A 24,900-nucleotide genomic window follows, 5' to 3' on the forward strand; every position below is an offset into this window, starting at 1 on the left:
ACACATACAAACACACACACACACACATACACACACACACACAAACACATACAAACACACACACACACACACACACACACACACACCATGTCTCCACCCTGCATCACAGACAGACACACACACATACATACATACAAACACACACACACACACACACACACACGCACACACCATGTCTCCACCCTGCATCACAGACAGACACACAAACACACACATACATACAAACACACACACACATACACACACTTACACACACACACACACACACACACATACACATACCATGTCTCCACCCTGCATCACAGATTTGCTAGTACTGTGACCGCTAGTCTCCACAGGTCGAGCGGCAGAATACCTAAAGACCAAAAAAAAAAACCTTTTTGGTTCATGTTATTTTATTAAGGTTTTACGGTGCTCTCAACTGCATAAGGTCATATGAGCGCCAAGGGGTGGATGTCAACAGAGAAGTCCAAACGGGGAATCAGGCTTACTCTGCTCACCTCTCTAGCCTCAACAGCACAAACAAAATATTTAAAAAGTCCACTCCCACCAAATATTTTCTGTATTCTTCAAAACATCAAATGGGCAAAAAAACATGTTTGAGTGTAGAATGTTTTCTACAAGTCGATCGGGGTCTCTTTTTCGAAAGAGGAAGGGGAAAAGTTAAGTAACCAATTTGTATCCACGTACATGAACAGCATTTATTAAACATGTACAATACGTATTCCTGAAATAACAAAACTAATACGATGAATACCTGGAGTGATTTTTATTTAGTCAGAACACAACGTTTTACGTCACTGTTGTACTTTGTATTGTATTGTAAAGTGCTCAGAGCCTGTGTACTTTATCGGAGTTGAGCGCTACAAAAATGTCATTTATTATTATCATTATTAAATCCATGTCACTCCGTCTATCGGCCCGTCTGCCTGCCTGCCTGCCTGTCTGTCTATATATATATGCAAAAGTAAATTTATATTGTCAACCTCTTCTGCACCTTACTTTGACTTTTAAGCTCATAACACAATACAGAACAACTCTTGTCCCAGCAACAACAAAAAAAAAAGAAGAAGAGCAACCCACGAGCATTTCTTAACAAGGCCACAGCCCATCCGGTGATCGTTCGGTACTTACATGTTTGTCCCAAGCCTTGTGCTCCGGTCCCCCTTAGCGTCAAAGGAGCCTTCCCTAGTGACAGCAACATAGGCCGCACCACCCTGGAACCCAATGTTCCTTGACGTACCAGAGGCATCATAAGATCTAAAGCAAGATAAGAAAGCAATTTGACAAATCTTCAAAAGAAAGTTCTCTCTCTCTCTCTCTTCTGGTGCTGTGGCGTCATAAATGGTCAGCGATGCCGACAGCACACAGGAACTCAACTAAAAGGAAGTTAAAAAGTAAAATAACAAAATTTGATATGTACAGAAGTTTCAAGAAATTTTGACAGAGATTTGAGGAGAGAGAAGAAGATTCATTAAGTACATGCATGACACCAAGGATTAGTTCAATAACAACACATGCTATCCAGATAATAATCCACGGATAAACTATCATATTGTTTTAAACCATTTAGTAACCTAAAATGTTTCACAGCACCTTAAGTTGTTTGGAAGTTCTAAAATATTTACCAGGTTACCAGTCATTGCTAATATTTTCAACATAATTTCATATAAGTGAAAAATATGCTCTGTGAAGATACAGATCAAAACATAAATTGTATACATCCCAGAAAGTTGAGATTGTTTCAGAATGCTGTCAGGTCTGTTGGGGGTAATAATATAGTATGTAAAGCACACAGAGCTTGCTGTTGAACAGGAATTTGCACTATACAGATGATGCTTATTTATTATTATCATTATTATTTGTATAGTTATTGTTTTTTGTAGAAAGACTTATGAGATGCTCACTCTGACTGACAGCTCACCTGATAACACCTGGGACTTCTGTGCCAAAAGGTAGATTACCACCAGGGGTGAGGATGAATCGTCCATTGTTGTTCTGGACTTTGTCTTTCAGGAAAATAGAGACCTGTACATGCAAATTGCAAGACAGTCTATAGAAATAATATATCAGAGAATCATGCCTGGACTAGATAAACTGCATTTCATTGAGGACTAATTTTTGAAGGACATCAATTAATATTCTTTTATAGTAAAATCAAAATTTGATTAATGCCTTCTCCTACGATATGTGCATATTATAACGCAACAAATGATGTCAGTCTATTCTTAAAATCCCCCAAATCCAAACAAATTAGGGATACCAGTTCAGATATTGGACCATGTTACTTTCTGGTTCTCTTAGTGCAAAATTTAACAAAATTTAACAGTATTCCTACACTACCTTATACAGGATTTCCATGCCGTCATTATCCTCGATAATGCGGAGCATGTTTTACCAACAAAATCTTTCATAGATGTTTACAAGCAACTCAGTAATTCAAGTAAAGACACTTACACGTATGTGCATGTCTTGAAAGAAGCTCAACAATGTTTGTCTGATCAACTGAAATTCACCATTTGACAGCGATGCGTATGTCTGTGGATAGGAATTTTCAAACAAAGATCATCTACATATACCATGACTTTAAAAATCGTTCAGATCTAGATTGTCTTAGTACTTGTACAGGCACAGCAGATTGTTGTGTCCTCTGATAGTAGGGTCTGCAACAGGAAGAAAAATTCACCCCTTCCCAGAAAGTTCTGTCAATTAAAAAAACAAAACAATTAAGAGAAAAAGAACAAACACAGTTAATAGGTAACATATTATTAAACTGCAATAGAGTTGAACAATTAATACATAAAACAGTAATAGTTGAAAAAATAAATCTTTACTCTGGAAGGAAAAATAATAAACAAAGTAAAAGATAAAGCATCACAACAGAATAAAAATTTCCATTGCTCAATTGTATAGAGTAAAGCACATCAGAATGATACTGATTGTTTTGTCTTGTTTAAATGAAAGAGACAGATAGAAAAATACAATTAATTGGAAAGCTTTCTTTGACAATCTACACGTTTGAAAACAGGAAAGAGTGCCTTACGTCAATGAGCATCTTGTAGACCGTGTCCACCTGACCGCGCACGGTGGTGCTGCCCTCTACGTACGCTCTCATGGCGTCCATGTGGTTCAGAGTGATCAGTATGATGTCCTTGGGCCGCAGAGCCAGAGAAACCTGGTACTTGAAGGCCATGGTCATCAAATCGTACAGCTGTTTGGGTAGCGGAATAGAAAGAACTCTGTGAACTTGTGGGGGAATATGAGGGTGAGTGAGAGGGACATCTCCTCCCCCATCCTCCTTCTTTGGCTCACAAACCATGTAATCCCAACTGACACTGCAGAAACATGTCAGCTCATAATTAGCTCTTTGTACACATCTAATAAGCTGTAAGAAAGGCACTGAGTATACTTTTAAAATCTAAATACTTATGTAGGCCTACTAAGCATATATATTAAAAGTCCACTGTAACAGGAACAGCAGGTTTGATGACTGGCAAGAGAACTTAAAAATATTTGTCTTTAGCAAACAAATAATAGACTTGTACGTATCATAAAAATAAACATTTGTTTGATTCACAGTTCTCAAACATTTGAACCTCGACAAGGCACAAATGCAAAGTGAATTTGATAACCACAAGACTAATAGGCCTATTCATAAGCACATACAAAACTACAACTTTTTCATGAATCATCTAAACTACAGCAATAATAAACCGCAAATAAGATTTTATCATTCACATCCAAAACACAATCTTTCAGACAACAGAGCAGTTAAAATATAATCACATCATTCTCACAGTGAACTGAAACATACTCATATATCCATGTACATGATATAAATTAACACACAAGATACACCTTCACCTATGCACATTCATGTAGGCTAGGTTATTTATTGGGCCATAAGAAAAAGGTAGCAATGCTCAGAAGTAGATGCTGATTAAAAAACATGAAACAGTTTATCAAAATGTAAAACTAAACCTTATCCATGCTAGCAGCATTGAGTCTCATGATGGATGCATGAGCGAGCCGGTCAAACACTGTCCGCATGGCCTTTTTCGAGTACAATGCCTGTGGTTTAAACAGCTCTTCCATGAAACGTTTGTTGAACATGGTGGCCACAATGTCATTGAGAACTGGGAATAAAACGGAACGTAATGTCAGTGACAAGGAACAGGACAAAAAGAGTGATTAATGCACTGAAATAAAACAGCTTTTAAAAAGAAGTTATGCATTCAAGTTTCCATGTATCCAGTCCATAGAGTAATTAATGCACTCTTGACAAAAGTGTTGAAAATCTTTTATATATCTTGGTTGTTCTTCCAATAGTTCCGTACTTTTCTTAGTTACAAGTGGAAAAACACCTCTTGCCTTGCTTATTCTAATCTTGAAATCTGCATGTATTCCTCCAACATTACCTATCATGTACGTGAAAGGAATCAACTCCCTCTGGTGGTGCTTCGTTGATGGTTTCCTGATCATTGATGGTGATGTTGAACCTAATAAGTATCATGGTCTTATATGTAGGTGTACATTAAGGCATAAGAGTGAATCTCTGCACGCTATATACACAATCTGTCATTTTCTAATTCATCTGTTGGTAACTCTGTGAAAGTAAAGCAAGATCCGCTGAAAAGTCTAAGACTTCAAGTTGTGGGTCCCATAATATCCAAATTGCATTCCTGTCTTACTGCACTCTGTGGTCGTCTTCATGACCCAATCGATGATAGGAAGAAACAAGAAAGCTGACAGTACATGTCTCTGTTTTGCTCCTATATGTATATCCGGAAGCTGCAGGTAAACTTTACTGGCCTTCATGGATGACTCTATGTCAGCCTTGTATCCTTAAGGATAGTATTCATGGAATAGTCTAACAAGTTTTTTCTGGGACGCCAAAATTTCGGAGAATTTTCCATAAGGTGTCATAACAGAAACTGTGAATGCACCAGATGCAAATGTTTTGTTAGACGACATTTTTCAAACCATGTCAAAGAAAAGTAAAACAAGCAATTAATAATTATAAAAGTAGGCCTACATCCAGATGCAGAAATGGAATACCAGTCAATGCATTTTTTAGAGACACAATTTAGCATTTTTCAATTGCTTTCTGTGCGCTTGCATTGTGCAGCTAATTTTTGTAATTTGTAAAAGGCACAAACTATTCATATTCTATCCTATATAAAATAATATAATAAAACTATAATTAAATATAAGTAAATATTATCCTTTACCTGTAATTTAAAAAAGTAGCCCTTTTCGCAAAGTTTAATTAACCCTATCCGTATGCCATGTATTCTTCATCTTCACATTTTAGAGAATACTTCTAGATCTAGTACGAAGATTATCTCTTTGAAACTTTCAGTATTTCTCAAAAAATAATTTTGACAGCCTGCATTTGCAAAGCGTATGGATCGGAATAACGAGTACATTTCCTCTTTGGAAGTGGTGTTACAGAGTCCCCCATGTCGTATGAATACGAAAGTAAAACATGACGTGCAGACCGGATAGGGCAAGAAAACTAATTTTTCATTTCTATATGTATGACGTGCGGACCGGATAGGGTAAGAAAACTAATTTTTCATTTCTATATATATGTATGAGCTTGAACGCAGGAATCTATATATTCACATAAAGCAGTCACTTTATAATACAGTGGTTCAGTGGTACATTTTTTCTTTGCTGGGGACCTAGAATCTAGATCTATCTAGATCTAGATCTAGATATCTAGATCTAGATTGGATTAGTTCAAATACAAGGCAGCAAGGCCTACCTTTTTTAGCTTTTTCTTGCGGTATGTTCTGAGCACGAAGTCTTTGATCCAAAATATACATCATCTCTCCACCGAGATTGATGAAAAGCAATGGGAGGGTTTTCAGTGACATTTTGGTTTTGTGATGAATAGAGCTTCGAATAACCAGCAAGCCTTCGTGGTGAGAACAAAATTATGTGCTCCGGTCGATGCGCCACAGACCAAATTGAGAAATTCCCTTGACACTAACGACGCTTTCTGAGCACTTCCGGTGGTAGGCAACACTCTTTTACATTGAAGTGAAAGAAAAAACCATATTCATTTTAAAACTGCTGAAGACTGTTGTAATAAGTTCTCCTCCTGTCAGCCGAATCCACAACAATCAATAGGCTTTTCCTACGGGCCACGGGAGACGCATTCACAACCTAACTGATCTACCACCAACGCTTTGAACTTTGAAACAGCGTCATCCCCAGCCAGCCCTTTGCTTTGTTGACGGTGCACGAGTGCAGTGTTGCGCGACGTTGACTGCATGGTTCTCCACGTTTGCTTTAGATATCTGGCCAGATCTCCCAGATTATTCCTGCCAACGTCAACGAGGTCGAGATCCGTGGTCTTTCAGGAGGAAAAATATCCAGTTTTTCGTCAACAACGTTACTTGAGCTCCTCGGTAAAAGTCCATGTTATGTAATGTAGCCTAGTAATTTAAAAATCTAGAGCTAGATCTAGATTTAGATCTAGATAATCTAGAGAGTCTAGATCTAGATCTAGATCTGGATCTATAGTTTGTTCATTTTTGCCTGTCTGTGATTTTACGAAGTGGAAGTGGCTATTCTCATCCGGGGTGAGAATAGAAAAACGATCTACCTCTCACCCCGGCCCCGGGTGAGACTTGCCAGCGTAGGCTATTCTCACCCGGTGCGAAACAAGACCTGCTTTTCCTCATTTTGGAATACTGTCTATCGGTGTGGATGATCAAATTGATAAAAGCCAAGAAAAAATTACGTTATAGCATAAATTATAAAAGTAAGCTAATTTGATCGTCTTCAAAGATGCTATGGCTATTTCACTGTTCGAATCGAGCCGAACTACGCGGGTCGCCATTTTGTTTTGCCCGGAAGTTCTCGCAAGATCTACTCCTCCCGTCTCTCTCTCTCTGTCTCTTTCTGAATACTGTCTATCGGTGTGGACGATCAAATTGACCAAAACAAAGTTAAAAAATAATGTTAAAACACAAAAGTAAATTAATTTGGTTGTCTACAAAGATGCTACGGCTATTTAACTTTTCGAATCGAGCAGAACTACGCGGGTCGCCATTTTGTTTTGACCGGAAGTTCTCACGCTACTCCTCTCTCTGTCTCTTTCTCTCTCTCTCTCTCTTTCTCTCTCCACTGCCCACATACAAAATTGTACGCTTTTAGTTTTAGTAGGCTACAGTTGTAATGGAACGTTTGTTCACGGCACAGAATTCTACAATTTTTCTGTTATCACAGTGTAGAATTCTGTGGTTTAGGGTGAACGCAAAATTTGTTGGCCTAGATCTAGGCTATAACAGTGAACGCGCACCGGGTGAGAATAGCCAAAGGACTAGCCTGCACTATTCTCATCCCGGGTGAGAATAGAGGTGGCCTTACGAAGTGACTATTCGGACTCGAGTCCAAATATGAAAAAAATGTTATTCGGACTCTGATTCTTGTCCAGCATGACATCACTTCCGACTTCCTGTGACTCGTGACTCCGGCTTCCTGTCCTGCCTCACTCGTGACTCGCCTCAGGCTGGGTAGAGACCGGGATCACTTCGGGCAAAATGGCGTTAAATTGTGCCAGAGCCGAGTTTTTATCTTATGATGAATTTGAGGCCGGCCTGAAAAGTTAAAGCGCTTCTAATAAATGTTTATTTGTCAAGAGGTCATCAGAAGCAATTAAAGATGGCTCGTTAGCGTGTGTCGGGGTGGGATGGGCAGCCTGCACACGTGTGGCTGTGTGTGTGTGTCGGGGAAGGGGGGGGTCGCTATCGGTCCGGGCGTTGAACGTCGCATACGGGTCAGTCCTCCCCCCATACTCCGTCGCGTCAACTGATCATTATTACAATAATAAGCTAGTCTTGATGTAGATCTACGTAATGAATTGTGCGCTGGTCTATGGAATCAAAAGTTGCTGTATGCTCGGCTCTACACAGCAACACAACTTTTTCTTGGTAAACAATCGAGATGACACAGGCCTGTGTGTATTTGAACGAATCTGTCTTTTTTTTATTACACAGCTCATAATATGCAGGTGCCAGGAGATCTGCTGATCTTCAATTTTACCTTTTGTTGTAGAACAAAGAAAGTGGGAAACATGGGGGGGGGGGCGTATCAATGAGGCGGTGGGTATCGGATCGGCAGACAAGGTATGGGGGAAACTAAAAAATGGCGGAAAATTGGAAGCACTGAACGTTAGATCTATAGAACGAAGACACTTCCTTTTTTCCGGACCCATGTCCGAATAACATTTTTTTCTTATTCGGACTCGAGTCCGAATATGACATTTTTTTATTCGGACTTGAGTCCGAATATGAAAAAATGTTATTCGGACTCGAGTCCGAATAATGATGGCCGTGATTTTAACAAGTTAGAGAGACAAAATCCACTGTTGTTTCATATTCTCTGTAATCTCAGGTCGGCTTTCTTCGGGAGAAGCGGTCCCGGCCTAACTCCATGCCATTGAATGCTTGAAATTTCATTAGATCTAAATCTATGTACATCTACTCAATCAGAAACAAATACAGAAGTCACGAAAAGGGGGGGGGGGGGGGGCTGCTAAATTCACACAAATAATGGTTTGTGACAGTTCTTAGTGCCAAAATTGTTCTCAGCAAACTAAAAACGAAGTGATTATTTGGACTCAAGTCCGAATAGACAAAAATTATATTCGAATTCTGAATTGAGTCGGTAAATTTTTACTTATGCACCCATACATAGATGCATTGATTTGAGGGCTAAACTGCCATAATTTTTGCTGTAGAACACACGTATGATGGCCACTAAAACCCTTGCAAATCAATTGTTTTCAAGTAAATGTCAATCCTAATTGCCAAAACATCAGATCATTGCAGAATGCAGGGGGGCATGCCTTCCTGAAACCCCCCAGATTCTTTTTAGGTCATGCCCCCCTGAAACCCCCCATATTGTTAAATTTACTATTTTCAAACACCAATAACTCAATAACTATTGATTTGCGGCAAAAATGAAGGCCATATTCGTGTTCAGCATGCAAAATACTACTAGAAAAGAAGTATATAAAACGTGAACATGAGATGGGTGCATAAGTAAAAAAAACATTGAGTCCAGCATGACATCCGTTCCGACTTCCGACCCTTGTTCCTAAATATTTCCAGCATTTATGAAAATGTTTTGGATTATAATAACAATCGAGAAGTGAGCTTTAACATCGAGTTACTAGATCTATCTAAACTGGCCCTCCCTGCATCATTAGTACGAACAGACCAACCAAGTTGAGTTGACCTTGCCGGGGGGCAAAGTTAATTATGTTGACCAATAAGACTGTATGTAGCGATCATGCACTCTCTGTTTGCTTTAGGAAGAGGCCATGGCTGTCGGGTTTGTGCGATGTGATTAAAAAAAAAAATTACAAAAAAATTATACCACTCAACAAAATGAAATTAAACATGTGGAAAGACAAATGGTGGTGGAAGTAATGATGATGATGTAGTGGTGGTGGAAGGACCCTCAGTTGTACCGTGTACTAAGACACTGCCATTGGGTAGATCTAATGAGAGTGCAGTCTTTTGACTTTTGACACAATTATGCAGTCCTAGAATCTAGTAGGTAATTCTAGTTCTCATTCTGGTTTTATGTAAAAATCCCCGGACGACAGTTGAATATTATGTAACCTCCTTACACTCACATAACTCACTTAGAAGCTGAGTCCGAATAAATAAAACATTTATTCAAAATAGATAAAACCGAGTCCGAATAGAGCTGGCCAACTAAAATACGTTAAAGTGGTGCCAAAAAATAGTCTAAAATGGTTTGGAGCTTTGTTCTATAAATTTACGGGTGGCCTTTTCACCCTGGCAACTCAGTCAGCTTTTTACTCGACTTCCGTTTTTGTTTCCGATTATGTGTATAAATTTCTATGGGACCACTTCTCCCGAACAGTGCCCTCAGGTCTTTGCATGCAAGTCTACTGTATTTAAAAGTTGGCTGACCAACAGAAAAATGCCCATTCAGTCAGTGACTGTGTCAATGACATTAGAGATCACTGCAAGGCACTAAGGTTCCAATGTTTTCTTTTTTTTGACAATGACAATGACAATCTTTATTCATCTCACAGGGAGAAATTTGTCTTGGTCGTTTACAATGGCAGTAGACGTTACAAAAGTTAGACTTAAAGGTGCACTCACGCAAACGGACAACAAGACAGGACATTATGCCAAGTAAATACATGTCTCACGGGCTGGGACAACCCGCTCCGTAACACATTCATTCTCTCTCTCTCTCTCTCTCTCTCTCTCTCTCTCTCTCTCTCTCTCTCTCTCTCTCTTTGTTTCATTTGTAGCACTGTGTGTTTAGTAACCTCACTGCAGTTGGTACGAATGAATTTCTATATCTGTCTGTTCTTGCTTTTTTGGAAATGTATCGTTTACTTTGGGTCGATAGTTGAAATTCCGATGTCAGTGGGTGGCTATGGTCATTAAGCATTATTTCCGCCTTTTTTAGAACATTTGTCTTGTGCAGATATTCAAAGTTACTTAGGTCTCTACCAATTGTTCTTGATGCCTTTATGTTGATGTTAGTGACAGTGGGTAAAAAAATTGATATTGGATTTACAGCATGCACCTAAAGTATCAAAAAGTTTACCTATTTTCGTAAACACCACACTAGATCTTATAATGCTCGATATGAAACAGTCTAACAAACAGGTGAGTGGGCCTACTTTTCGAGACTGATTTGGAGACATCTAGACAGTAATATTGGGAGGAAATGTACAAGCTTACACTGAAATGTTGAGACAATGTCATGTGGTGTTGCTGTCTCAAAATTAGCAATTTTCAGGCAAGGTACTTGTTAATAATTTAATGTAGTGATTCTGTGTCACAGCGCCGAAAAGTGGCCGAAATCGTACTTCTTAGTTTCCCAGGCCAGCGACATTTGAAAGTCATTAAATCACCGTCGGAACCGCTCCGTGCCGGGTTACGCGGGGGTCACTGGCCGCTCCGTTGCGGATCAGTTGCAGGCTGTCAGGTCATGGCGTAATCGACACTTTTGACTCTAATTATCGAGAGAGTCCTCACTCTAACCTTGAATTATTCCATACAAAAAGAAAAGAGCAAGATTCTAACTCTCAGTCTGTGAAAACTCGATCTCAATGCGACGATATTTGCCGGTTACAGTGTGTGCAAAATATTCTGAATTTCATCGAATTTAATCTGTGTATGCTGCACTTAATTCACTTTTAATTTCCAAAGTGCCCACTCAATCTCAACAAATTTTGGCACATGCACTGATGACATATTTGTGCTTTACGTATATAATTTTCATCATTGTTGGAAGAATGGTTATTGCAATATTAAGTCGCTTACATCTGATTCTCATCCGTTGTGCTTAATGTGTATAAATTTCATCTTTGCTGACTGAGCCGTGTTACGATATTAGGTAGAATCCATTTGCCCGTGATTCATTTCTAACAGGTTTACTGAAATCTCCCAATGGAACACACATACACACGAGAGGCATTTCTCCTCCCTGAATGAACTTTGTCGCGTTTGCGGGTGTAAAAACGGGACTAAAGTACAACAGAGGCTGAAAAGAAAGGCTAGGACATGTGAGTCTTTGCAAAGTGATATTTTATTAATTTATGACATTGACATAAGACACAGATGACAAATATTCAAAATTTATTTGCCACAAATGCTACATGAGGATCTATGATACTAAGAAGAAGACCATCCCATCCACCCTTAGAAAAGCGTGAGATCTGGTCAGAAACAGCCAACACATATGAACTGTGGACAAAATTACACGACAGCACAAGAAATACAAGAAAAGATCCGCTTTTCTAGGACATGTGCTGCCATGAGTGACACACAAGAAGAGAAGGGAACGTTTAGGACAGAGACAAGGCGGCTGCGGCACACCCTGTCTGAACTTGATCGCGTTGAGCTGTCCCCCCAATCTGGACCAGTGGCTTCCAGCCTTGACACTATTCTAACTAAACACCGCATTACACCACGAGCTTACCACAGTCGATCATTCATTGGCAATCATTGCCACAAATACCTCTACCCAAAGGTGTACAAACATCTCACTCAGACAATTGTAGAGCAGACAGAGATGTACACGTGTGATCCAATCATTGTTGACAAAGCACACACTATAGGTTGGATTTTCGACTCTCTCAACCAAGCATACAGTCAAATTTATAATGACATCCCACACTGCGCACTTATTCCGGAAACATCTATCCCAGCAATTCAGACAGCAATAGACACGTACACGAAGCTGTACAAAAGACATTTTCCAAAAAAGATAATCCCCAAACAGCACATTTTAGAACAACACTGCATTCCATTCATAACACAACACGGCTTTGGCTTGGACCTGCTGGGAGAACAAGAAACCGAAAGCTGTCACCAGTCTATTTTAAAAATTGAAAAGCGGGCTCAATGCATCGTAGACAGTACGGAAAAACTACGATACGTTATGAACGCACATTTGCTCCAGACAGCACCTTCACTGGGCATCGAGGCTGCAGGCACTGAGAAAACAACTACGGTGCCATAGATTCACAAAATGTGAAATAGTTCTGTGTCATTTAATGAAAGATTTTGTAGTGTGGATTTCATCACAAGCCCGACGAATTTGGCTGTTGAACAAAAATACAAAAATGTGGATTACTAATCTTCCAACAATGATGTCCTTTGGTAAGTAGATCTAGATACCCACATTAATTGTCTTTTTTTCTGAGTTTTGGTGAATTCTTCCCGCCCTGTGGTTGTTATATATATTATACTTTTAATTCATTGTATATTACCTTCATTACCACATATAAGACGGCTGTATTTGATCACATGCAGTTAAAAAACTATACTAGATATTGTCGTTGCGTTTTCACAAAATGTACATTGAAAGTAGAAACTCAAAGATGGAACACTATGTGTATATATTGATAACCCTGCTTTCATTCGTGAGCGTTGAAACAAAACTGTGTAAAATTGTCGTGGTATGTAACCCCGCGTGTGGAGTGAGCGCAGGTAGACTGACCGGCAGCTGACCCCGGTCATGGTGATCGAGCAGCGTACAGCCTGGCGAAATTAAACGACCGCTGATTCGGCGCTGTGGTGTAAGTTAAGTTTATAACAATTGCCGTGATGTAGATTTATCTAAAATTCTGAGTGGGTGGGTGGCGGATGCTCTGTGTTGTTTTCTTCTTGCCTTTCAAACATCTATCGTCCTTATCTCTCCTTCTTCTTTTTTATGTTTGTTACTGTTGTAACAGCTCTAATCTTCTGTCGCTCATATGGCCTTATGCAGTTGCGAGCGCCAAAAAACCTCTACCACCTCCACTAAAATTAAAACTAAAATTCTGCTCACATTTGATTTGACTTTGACTGCACTGAGTGAGGTTTAGTGGAATTGCTTCTTGTTTAGCTCTGAGAGCAATTTTGACCACATGACTTGCACGGATGAATAGTCTGGGTGGGTGGTGTTTCCGCTTTATAACGTCTTATTCAGATTTGATGGATTTGGACATTAAAATTTAAAGCTTTGACTTTGGCTTGTTATGGTTTCTTATGGCTGGTATTGTTCGTATTTAAATTAGTAATGGACCCGTCTCAAGTACAGGTTCTATCATGTTCGGTACGTTTTTCTAGTATTGTTTTTTGTCTTATGAGCGCGAATTGTATCGACTTCATTTCTGCGCAAATCATGACTTTTTGAGTTATTCATTGTTTTTATGTGAACTACAGTTTATTACAATAGGCTCAACTGCTACGTAATATTTCACTTGCTTTCATTAGCTTTGTTATCAATATTTCTTTTTCTATTAACAAACACCCCCCCCCCCCTCTCTCTCTCTCTCTTTCTCTTCCCCCCATTCTCTGGCTCCTTCTCTCTCTCTCTCTCTCTCTCTCTCTCTCTCTCTCTCTCTCTCTCTCTCTCTCTCTCTCTCTCTCTCTCTCTCTCTCTCTCTCTCTCGCCCTCTCACCCAGAGTAATCTGCCTGAGCCTATACGTTCTTACTAACTCTATGACCGTCTAGGCCTGAGCTGATGCACTAAGCAGTGAACACACACCAGATGAACATAGCCAGAAAATTTGCCCTCTCACCCCCGAATTTTTTGATAATAATTTCCTCATCATCTTTGTCTTTAAAGTAAGTTATTGGTGTTTTCTTGGAAATAACATTACATTTTTTGTCTCTCATGTAAATCTAAAAAAACTGCATTGCATACTGTGCTTTTACTAAAACTTTTTGAAATAATGGCAGGTGTGTGTTCTGCAGCCAAAAATATGTCAGTTTTTGCCCCCAAAAGCAGTGAATCTGAGTGTGGGTGTGATAGCGTCCCTGTCGTTTTATGCAAGAAAAATTATGAAATTATGCAAACTGAGCCAGCGAACTTATGCGATTCTGTTACTTTTAACAAAGAATGATAAAGGAAAATAATCAGAAATTGTGCACACAAAAAAAAGATCTAATTGTGTTAAATTATGCGGGGTGCATAAAACCACGGGACAGGTGTGATAGTAAAATTTTATCATGTTGTTTTCAATGTACTCTTATTTGTACTAAAAAATTAACGAGAAATGTCAATAGATACTTCAGTTTCAGACGTTTCTTTACTACCTTGTATGACTAGATCTACATTCAATCTTAATGTTTAGTTATACAGTCATCATCATCAATGCCTTTCATCCCTGGCAGGGTACAGGCCACATGCAAGCTGCTTCCATTTATTTCTGTCCTGGGCCATCTTTCCCGGCTCGTTCCAAGTGAGCTTTATCTCTCACTCTCTTGTCCCTTTCCACACATCTCCTCCATGTTTCCCCTGGCCTACCCCTGCCTCGTGCTCCCGCTGGGTTCCACTGCTGCGACTGTCTTGTGAAGTTTCCGCTTGGCTTTCAGGTGTGTCCCATCCATCGCCACTTTCTTAGTCCTATTTCTACTTCTGTATATATCCTTTTGTCCTGTCCTTTCCCACAGCTCTTCATTTCTTATTCTATCCTGCCACTTAATTCTTAGGATACTCCTCATACATTGTCATTGTTGATGAAAATCTGGACATTATTCAGCACTGTCTTTGTTGTCTTCCAAGTTTCGCAGCCAGTTAAACAGTGCCTCTTTCAAAAGTCCTGCTGACATAGAATCCCCCCCCCCAAAAAAAAAAAACGTATTTAGTCACACAACGCAATAAAATTAAAGTCTGGAAATAAAAGTTACATATATTTCCTCCTTGTGAATTTTCTGTACGAAATGATACAGTATGGGCTTACAGTAGTTAATTACATGTAATTGGGACAATCTGATTGTCAAATCTTACTTTATTGCCTAAATTCACCAAATCTGAATTAAGGGTTGTGAAGTGGAAAAATCACGTTTTTAAAAATAATGTACTTTACTGCAACTGCGTACTATAGTACTACTTGTTGTCTGTGCGTGGTGGAAACTAAAGGCTGGAGGTCAAGGACGCTGTTATTGTTATTTAGCCCACTCTATGTACGACGCAGTTTTCATTTCTGTGTAAGGTGCGTGTCAGCTTTTGGGGTTAGCCAAAACAACACAACAAAGGCCTTTTTTTTAACAGTTCCGTCCAAAACAGTTTTTTGCACAGTTAACCCCATAAAAGTATATTTTCCCTAAAGAAAATTTAATGTATTTTCTAAATACACTGTTTGATTTTTTTTCTCCTTAATATCACATCATGAAACATGAAGCTGTATGAGAATTTTAAAGAAAATCTATTTAATCGAACGACAAGTTTGTGTCTCTTGTTTCCATGGAAGTTACAATTGACAATGCAATTGAGGGAAAAAACCTTTCGGATGAAAAGAAACATCTAAAGATATTATCGATATATAATGTTTTTAAATACAGGAAACCAACACTGTAATTAATTGTAATGCCTCATGGTAATGTCTCAAATCAAAACTCGCTAAGCACAAGTTGAAAAAAAAATTGACATTAAATAAGCCCCAATTGTAGACTGATGGCTGAACCACGCTAAGCATGGGAGCTCTTGTTGCTTAGAGGTTAAGGTGTTCGCCTCTCATTCAAAGGTCCAGGGTTCGAATTCTGGTAGCAATGGAACATTTTCTTCTCTAAAATTGTCTCTGCTTTCATATCCACTTTCTGCCCCCACCCCTCACCTCCCCCCCTCTCATTCTTACTGCTGTCCTTTAGCCACACCCCTGATTTTCTAGTAGAAAAGATCTACACCTAGCCTTCTCGGACAAGGGCGAAAAATCTTGGAGGGCCCGTGTGCAAGTTGCGCACATGAAAGATCCCTTGGTGGTCTAAAATCGATATGAGTAGGCTTCGGCCGCCACCCGGACAAAATTCAGAATTTCCTACCACCTGAAAAAGTTTAATGTGTCCCGCGCACTCATATGACCTTATGCCGTTGCGAGCGCTGTAAAACACTTACCCAAAAAAACCCAACAAAAAAACCAACAACAACCCGGCTCTTACCGAATTGTTGCTATATTCTATATATATATATATATATATATATATATATATATATATATATATCAATTACCGTACATGCCTTTAAGCACGGTGACTCGGCTTCGGGCACGCTTCATTTACAAGACCGCCAATACTTTCATGACGACCAATCGAAGTTCGAACTCTAACACAGTTTACATCGCAGAAGTGAGCGTGTTACGAGAAACATGAAGAACGGAAGTGATAGACACACACACGAAGGCAGAGAGCGCGTGGACATAGGATCTAGCCTAGGGCAAAGCTACACACAGACGAAAAATTTAAAAAAATTGTCGGGGAGACGAGAAAGGGAGGCTGGTTGCGATTTCACCTTTGCCCCTCGATCGCTATCCGATAATCCTGATTATGTATCACGCGCGAGGTGGGATGAAGCCGGTGGTATGAATGTGGCACATCGGGCAGTGGTACGCACATTCAGCGTGTAGGCCTAGTGTGCTGTATCGTGACTGGCCGTTTCAATTAAGTTTTCCTTTTCCATTGGACCACAGAACGAAACAACCAAACAAACAAACACTACCACGGATGGTACAAATGACAGCGCACACTTTTGCGCGACCACTACTTACGGACAAAGGGACATTTTCTTTATATAAAATCATTCTCTAAATTGTGACAAGAGTGACCTTATTTAGGCCACTTAATATGGCCTAAAAAGGTTGCCTGGGGGCCTGCATTGTATATAGGCCATATGTGGCCTAAATAAGCACTCCCGATGACAATGCCTACTCTTTCTTCACACTCAAGCTCTCTTATGCTTTCTCCCGATGACCGTGCTTTTTTTCCTCCCACTTCTGCCATTGTTAACGACCAAGACAAATTTCTCCCTGCGAGATGAGAAAAGGTCGTCATTGTCATTGTCATTAAGGCTAAAGAAAACGTGTTGGAACCTTAAATCGCATTGACAAAAGCATTAATGAGCTTATAGATTCTGTTGGTCATCCAACTTTTAGACCCGCATACTAAGATCTGGGAAGTTAAAAAACAGAGCGATTTGTTTTTATTCTGTTTTGACCGTGGCCAGACGAAAGTGAACAAGCTATTAATACAATATATTTATATATATATAAATTCCACGCTTGACTGGCATTCCAGTCATTATGCATCCTTAACCCTATCTGTACTCCCTGGAGTCATATTGTACCCCCGGGGTTGTATTTTTCACATTTTAGAATACTTCTAGTACGAAGATCTCTTTGAAAATGTCAGTATTTCTCAAAAAATCATTTGGACAGACTGCTATGCAAAGCGTACGGATCGGATTAACGAGCAAATTTCTTCTTAGAAAGTGGTGGCACAGAGATCTCCACGTTGTATGGATACGATAGTAAAACACGACGTACGGATATGGTTAAGTGGTGGCACAGGGTTCCCCACGTCGTATGGATGCGATTGTAAAACACGACGTACGGATAGGATTAAGTGGTGGCACAGAGTTCCCCACGCCGTATGGATACGATAGTAAAACACGACGTGCGGATAGGGTTAAGTGGTGGCACAGAGTTCCCCACGTCGTATATGCGATAGTAAAACACGACGTACGGATAGGGTTAAGTGGTGGCACAGAGTTCCCCACGCCGTATGGATACGATAGTAAAACACGACGTGCGGATAGGGTTAAGTGGTGGCACAGAGTTTCCCACGTCGTATATGCGATAGTAAAACACGACGTACGGATAGGGTTAAGTGGTGGCACAGAGTTCCCCACGCTGTATGGATACGATAGTAAAACACGACGTGCGGATAGGGTTAAGTGGTGGCACAGAGTTCCCCACACCGTTTGGATACGATAGTAAAACACGACGTACGGATAGGGTTAAGTGGTGGCACAGAATTCCCCACGCCGTATGGATACGATAGTAAAACACAATGTGCGGATAGGGTTAAGTGGTGGCATAGAGTTCCCCACGCCGTATGGATACGATTTAAAACACGATGTATATAAAAGTACAACACGGTCATAGTCACATATACACCGACAACGAACGAACGCACGCACACAGACAAACACACACACACACACACACACACACACACACACAAGCGCGCGCGCACACACACACACACGTACTCACAAGCACACACATGCAATGCTCAGAGATGTGAATGATCATTTACCGGTTTCGATACCCTACTTCTGCCATTTTAAAGCAATTCGATTACAAACGGGGGGCGAGTTGAGCTGTTCTTTCGGTTTTATGCACCCCGCATAATTTAACGAAATTTGATCATTTTTTGTATAATTTCTGATTATTTTCCCTTATCATTCTTTATTAAGATTAACAGAATCGCATAATTTCACGTTTTTTGGGCTCAGTTTGCATAATTTCAGATTTTTGTTGTTGCTTAAAACCACGGGGACAGGTTAAGGGTCAAACTTTCCGTAAGTAGGGGTGTGGCGTAATGGGGGCGAATTGCATTGCGTCCTACCAAACTTGCGAGTTTTGTTTCAAATCTGAACTGAACAGGCTAAGCATCTTCCGTCTTAGACAGGTAAAACCCTCGGAAGGGAGCGGATTTTTTTATGTGAGGTTTTTTTTTTGTGGTGGAAGGAGGGGGGAAGGTGTTGGGGACGAAGGAAAAAGGAGTCGGTGTGAAGGACTACCGGTCAGTTGTACAAACCGTGAGCCGCCCCTGCTGATACACGCAGCATTTGTGACATGCAGGGTTGTGCACTGTAAACGCTGTGTCGTCATGAAAGTAAATGAATATTTAATTTGTCACTGAGCTGTCACTTGTGAAAAAAAAGAAAGGAAAAGAAAAGTGTCTTCCGATATTCAGCTTGTCGGGCTCGTCATTGTGACCGGTCAGTGAACCTGCCTGCGTGCATTTGCGTCACGTGATAGGCTACGGCATTGTGTGAGTACCGGGCGGTTTTTGGGGTCGCCAAAGTTCATTCAAAGTTCAAAGTCTGAGCGTTGGGAAGTATAGGACTTGGGGGAGGGGGGGGGGTAGGCTAGTTTAAAAAAGATACTATCGGGGGGTTGCAGGTGTGGAAGGCCACACCAGAGGAAAACTTGGAAGGAGATTTTAGAATTTTGATTAGTAGAGCTCTATGCAAAGCGCGCTTTGGTGCAGGCCTTGTCACTTGGGTGGAATCGTGATCCGTCGTACCTTGTTGTAAGCCTTGATGCTGAACTAAAGTGTTTGCGTTTCGTTGGATGGGTGATAGTAAATTATAACTAGAATCTAGATCTAAATATCTATGTTTTGAGCTTTCTGTTCAAGATTGGCAGATTTTCAGTGTCATTGCATCTTGCCCCGTCTTTGTTCTTACACCTCTCACACTGGAAAGGTCTGCTTGAGCCTTTCGAGTTATGACTCTACTTTGAGTTTGAGCAATATTTTTTGTCTTTCACGTTTATAATATGTATCATGAAGCCGAGATTCAAACTTTACAGTTGATATTTGGCTCTAGGCCCTTTCACAGGCTCAATAAGTCAATATAATATAGATTTTATTTTTATATATATTATATATATATATTATATATATATATATATATATATATATAAATACATATATATATATATATATATATATATATATATATATATATATATATATATATACAGTCGAACCTGCCCTGACGCCACCTCTATAAGACGGCCACCTGTACAAACGGCCACTTTCCATTTCCCCCCTTGCGTTTTTTCTTTGTAATTTAACTGTGTAAAACAGGCACCTGTCCAACGCAGCCGCGGCCACCATATTTTAACACACTACCCCTATCATACTAAGCAATAATACCTGTCTTAGACGGTCACCTTAGTGACTCCATTACGTTTTGTCATAAATTATGCATTGGCCCCTGGCGTTGTGGGCGAGCCGTCATAATTCAATCACCTGTCGTTGTTGTTAGGTAGTCCCTCCAACCGATACGTTGCGTAGGCCCCTCCCTCTGTTGACCAATAGGTACCAATTTTCAGCTGCTGGTGAGGTAAGCGTGTGATCCCTCATAACCCATAAGCCCCGCCCAGAACTCATACACAAATCGTAAGTGAGATGAGTGGTCACTGTTTACCCAGTCTGTAACAAAGTAACAAAGGACGTCAGCATGAAATTGTTACAGAAGTGTCGCTCGTTCTCCGTTCTCCGAATGGTGGCGACCCATGTGTTTGTTTTAACATGGCACTCGGTCTTCCTCCTCTGATACATTTCGTTTTATTGTCACCCTTATGCAAAATCAGTGACAAAATAAAAATTACAAACGAAATACAAACCAACAAATATATATATATATTTTTTTTCTTTCTAGATTCGATAAAAATTGCCAAATGAACAGAAAAATGACGGTTTCTTCGATTTCATTATTTTGACGTGCGCTTGATTTCACTGCGTTGCTTAAATTATAAATGGTTTGGTATACTTGAGGGGAGCCAGATTTTCCTCCATGGAGAGGGAACCCACCCCACCTTGTAGGCCTAATAATGTGATCCAATCCTCCATATTCAAACATTTTTTTATTATCGTTGTGAAAGCAAGTATTCAGTACAAGATAGCTGTCCTTTGTTTTAAATGTGTCAACAGCATTGCACTCTCATATCTTTGCAATGTGATCATCGGATAGATGTCATCTTGGCTTTAAAGTTCGCCCCCCCCCCCTAAAAAAAGCAACCAAAAAAACAAGAACTTAAACTATCCATAGTAAAAGTCAAGAGACTTTTTCCCACCACGCCCCCTCCCTGTGGAGCCCATTACCAGCATACCTATTATTGGATGTTACCAGTTTATCAAAATTCAAATCAGGATGAATTAAAACCCATTTCTTTCCGGCCAGCTTTAACTCTCTTGAGCCTATTCCCGACGACCCCGTGTATATACAAGACACGCCGCTGGCCGGTGGCCTGATCCCGTGTATTTACGGGCTGCACTTTATCGATCAAAATCTCCTGTGTTTTTCGGTTACAGGTTACTGGAAGCAGCAAGTCAACAGTTTACTCGCTTGTTTCGTTTTGTTAAAATTTTGGTGAATTTATGTTGCGATAATTTTTTTGCTGTAATGGACTATGTCAGTCACCCCCGCATTGTGATAGATGATTATATTATAAACTGGATGCAAAAAAAAAAATTGTGTAACCCCTAAACATTGCCATTTCAAATTATTGATAAAATATAACCTACGCAGACAAATTAGATGCAATTTTCTTTTTCTGTGGGGGCATATCTTTCTTTCTTTTGTTGCAGTTATTTCTTCTGATAGCTGACTCAGTTGTTCGTTTTTGGTTTGTGGTTAACGCTTCACTATGCCTCAAATCTGTCAGGCTGCGATGGTTGTTGGGGGAAAAATAGCTGAGGCTCAAGTGGGTTAATGACCGACATTCCCATTACATATATATTATATATTATAATGTTTCAATAGATAGCTTTGTTGTTCATGCTCTGTATCAAGTGGCTGCATATCATTATCAACGTGTGTGTGTGTGTGTGTGTGTGTGTGTGTGTGTGTGTGTCTTTGCGTAGTTATGTAAACAAAAGTACATTTGCACACTCACGTTATGTAGACATGCCCCGTTATGTAGACGTCCACATAATGTTTTAAGGTCACCATCGCATTTCCCGCCAAAAATTACATCATGTGTTAAAATATTTTTGAATTCGGTTCCGGTCCGAATAACGCTGTTATTTCGTTATTTCTATACACAACGCTATACACACTTCGAGTGTGTGCAGAATTTTTGGTGTCCACATAACGACAGTAGCTTTCTGATTTGTGTATCGCCGTGTGTGTGTGTGTGAGACGGCACGTGGCGGATCCATCTAGGAGTTGGAATTCAGAAGCTTCTCTGCTGTACATCATGGAGCAACGCTCTGCAGTTAGTTTAATAAGAGTTTTACGGCGCTGGCAACATCTTACGGCCACATGCACGCATGAAACACAAGTTGATTGCATTCACAACAGCTCACTGGACGGCTTTATTTTACTTTTAAAGTAAAGGAAAACATTTCATGGTAAAAAAAAATTGTTTTAAAAAGATTAGAAAATAAAAACAGATGTTTACATTTTAAAACAAAAATTATCTACTTTTTAGAATACAGGCTAATGACTTTTATAGATTTGAGAATTCTATTTGGATCAACGACGGAGAACAGACCTTTTAATTTTGTGCATTTAAAATATTTACTTCGGGTCTCTCCAAAGTCCGGACATTCTAATGTGTCTAATGGTTAAGTCTGTATCACATCTGACACAGAGCGGTTTCTCATCTCAACGCAGGAGATATCCATGGGTCACGGAAGCATATATCTAAATACGTAAACGAGTAAAAACTTCTTCGTCTGTTCTCGAAAGACCAGAAGATTTTCGTGGGTCCAGTGTGGACACTGTGAAGCTTGCTGGTAGTTGTTTACTTTAGTTTTTATCCCACAGCCTGGAGATGTAGTGAAGGAAATAATTCTCAACAGCAATTTAACTAGATTTTCTATTTTCGGGTTTCAAAGTTTTAGATTGTCTAACAGCAGCAAGAAAATGGACATCCAGGTCAAAACCAGAGGCTTGAGACCGTACGCAGCTTCAAATACCAGCGTGCAATAGTGACAGACAAAGGATCAAAACCAGAAGAGGGCAAACTTCAACAGCAATGACCAAGCTGAAAACCAGTTGGAAAGACAGAAATATCACCACCAGATCAAAGATCAGACTCATGCATTCCTGGTCATGTCAGTATTTTTGTATGCATGTAAATTCTGGATCTTGAATGAAGACCTTGAAAAGAGGATCAAAGCTGTGGAGATGAGATGCTTCCGAAAAATCCTTAGTATCTCGTTCAAAGATCACATCACAAATGATGAAGTCAAACAACGGATCAAAAATGCAATTGGACCATACCCTGGCCTTCTCACTTTGGTCAGGAAACGCAAACAGCAAACAGCAATGGCATAGACACATCACTCGTTCATCCGGCCTTGCCAAGATGATCTTGCAAGGCAGCGTCCAGGGAAAAAGGAGCAGAGACAGACCGACGAAGAGTTGGAAGGACAACATCAAGGAATGGACAGGCCTGGACCTCAAAGACACGCTCTGAAGAGCGGAAGGAGTGTAGGAAGCTGGTGGTCAAATCTTCAAAAGCCCCGACGAACATCCACTCTTCGGGATTGGTGAAAGTGAAGTGAAGTAGATTAGTTTTTATCCCATAGCCTGGAGATGTAGTTAAAGAAATAATTCTTATCTGCATTTTAACTATTTTCGAGTTTAAAAGTGTTAGATTGTCTAATAGCAGCAAAAACATCACAGTGGACATCCAGTCAACAATCAGAAGCTCGAGACCGTACGCAGCTTCAGATACCTACGTGCAATAGTGACAGACGAAGGACCAAAACCAGAAATACTCTCCAGAATAGGGCAAACTTCGTCAGCAATGACCAAGTAAAAAACCATTTGGAAAGACAGAAATATCACCATCAGATCAAAGATCAGACTCATTCGTTCCCTGGTCATGTCAGTATTTTTGTATGCATGTGAATCCTGGACCTTGAATACAGACCTTGAAAGAAGAAGGATCAAAGCTGTGGAGATGAGATACTTCCGAAAAGTCTTTAGTATCTCATAAAAAGATCACATCACAAATGATGAAGTCGAACAACGGATCAAAAATGCAATTGGACCATACCCTGACCTTCTCACTTTGGTCATAAAATGCATACTGCAATAGCATAGTCACATCGTCCGTTCATCCGGCCTTACCAAGATGATCTTGCAAGGCAGCGTCCAGGGAAAAAGGAGCAGAGACAGGCCGAAGGAGAGTTGGAAGGACAAAATCAGGGAACAAACAGGCCTGGACCTCAAAGACACGCTCAGGAAATCTGAAGAGCGGAAGGAGTGGAGGAAGCTGGCGCCCAAATCTTCAATAGCGCCACAACGGACATCCGGTCTACGGGATAAGTGAAGGTGAAGTGAAGAAGATTGGTGGGTGGAGTGAGGCAAGACAAGGCATCGGACAGAATGAGAAACGATAATTTGGGAGAATATTCAACGGAGTCTAACGCCAAGTCAATAGCAGTGGCCTCCGCAGAAAAATATGGAGGCTTCGGGGTGGAGCATTTTTGCTGCTTTCTTTTTCTTTGGGGTCTATGACATTACCACACACCCCAGAGAACCGTACCTAGTTTTCCGGAGTTTTTTTCTGATGGTTGTGGTATGTCTTTGTGACACATTTCTGGAATCGTTTCGTGAAATTGGTGGTAGATGAGGCTGAAAGTGGGGTTCAAAATATGGAAGCATCCAATAACAAACCCGTCCCAGTATGCTTTTTGAAGTTATATAGCTCTGGGGTCGGTTCGTGTTGGAGGTGTTGGAGGCTATTGTTCTTGAGAAATATTGGGAAGGGTGACCTTATTTAGGCCACAGGTGGCCTGAATAAGCTAAACCCCCCTCCCTTACCTTATTTAGGCCACATATGTAGTCAAAATAACCAAACCAAT

At 40.2% G+C, this 24,900-nt stretch overlaps 2 protein-coding genes across 3 annotated transcripts in view; one reads left to right on the forward strand and one right to left on the reverse strand.

Annotated features, from left to right (window-relative positions):
• Positions 1 to 5,999, reverse strand: part of LOC101863070 (protein OSCP1) — an 11,711-nt gene extending 5,712 nt beyond the window's left edge. Inside the window, exons 1-7 of the mRNA XM_005111874.3 lie at positions 5,771 to 5,999; positions 3,982 to 4,136; positions 3,044 to 3,211; positions 2,458 to 2,538; positions 1,925 to 2,028; positions 1,135 to 1,260; positions 283 to 355 (exon numbers count right to left, since the gene is read on the reverse strand). Of these exons, the coding sequence (XP_005111931.1) occupies positions 283 to 355; positions 1,135 to 1,260; positions 1,925 to 2,028; positions 2,458 to 2,538; positions 3,044 to 3,211; positions 3,982 to 4,136; positions 5,771 to 5,882 (819 nt within the window). The 5' untranslated portion in view covers positions 5,883 to 5,999. The remainder of the gene's footprint in view (positions 1 to 282; positions 356 to 1,134; positions 1,261 to 1,924; positions 2,029 to 2,457; positions 2,539 to 3,043; positions 3,212 to 3,981; positions 4,137 to 5,770) is intronic.
• A 262-nt stretch (positions 6,000 to 6,261) lies between these two features.
• Positions 6,262 to 24,900, forward strand: part of LOC101863314 (peptidase M20 domain-containing protein 2) — a 45,419-nt gene continuing 26,780 nt past the window's right edge. Inside the window, exon 1 of one of the 2 annotated variants that reach the window (XM_005111875.3) lies at positions 6,262 to 6,419. In XM_005111875.3, coding sequence (XP_005111932.1) covers positions 6,282 to 6,419 — 138 coding nt within the window. In that variant the 5' untranslated portion in view covers positions 6,262 to 6,281. Of the gene's footprint in view, positions 6,420 to 11,932; positions 12,678 to 24,900 lie in introns of those variants that run through there. The other variant, XM_005111876.3, reaches the window with a different exon arrangement.

Source organism: Aplysia californica, unplaced genomic scaffold (genome assembly GCF_000002075.1).
Source record: "Aplysia californica isolate F4 #8 unplaced genomic scaffold, AplCal3.0 scaffold01140, whole genome shotgun sequence".
NCBI lineage: Eukaryota > Metazoa > Mollusca > Gastropoda > Aplysiida > Aplysiidae > Aplysia > Aplysia californica.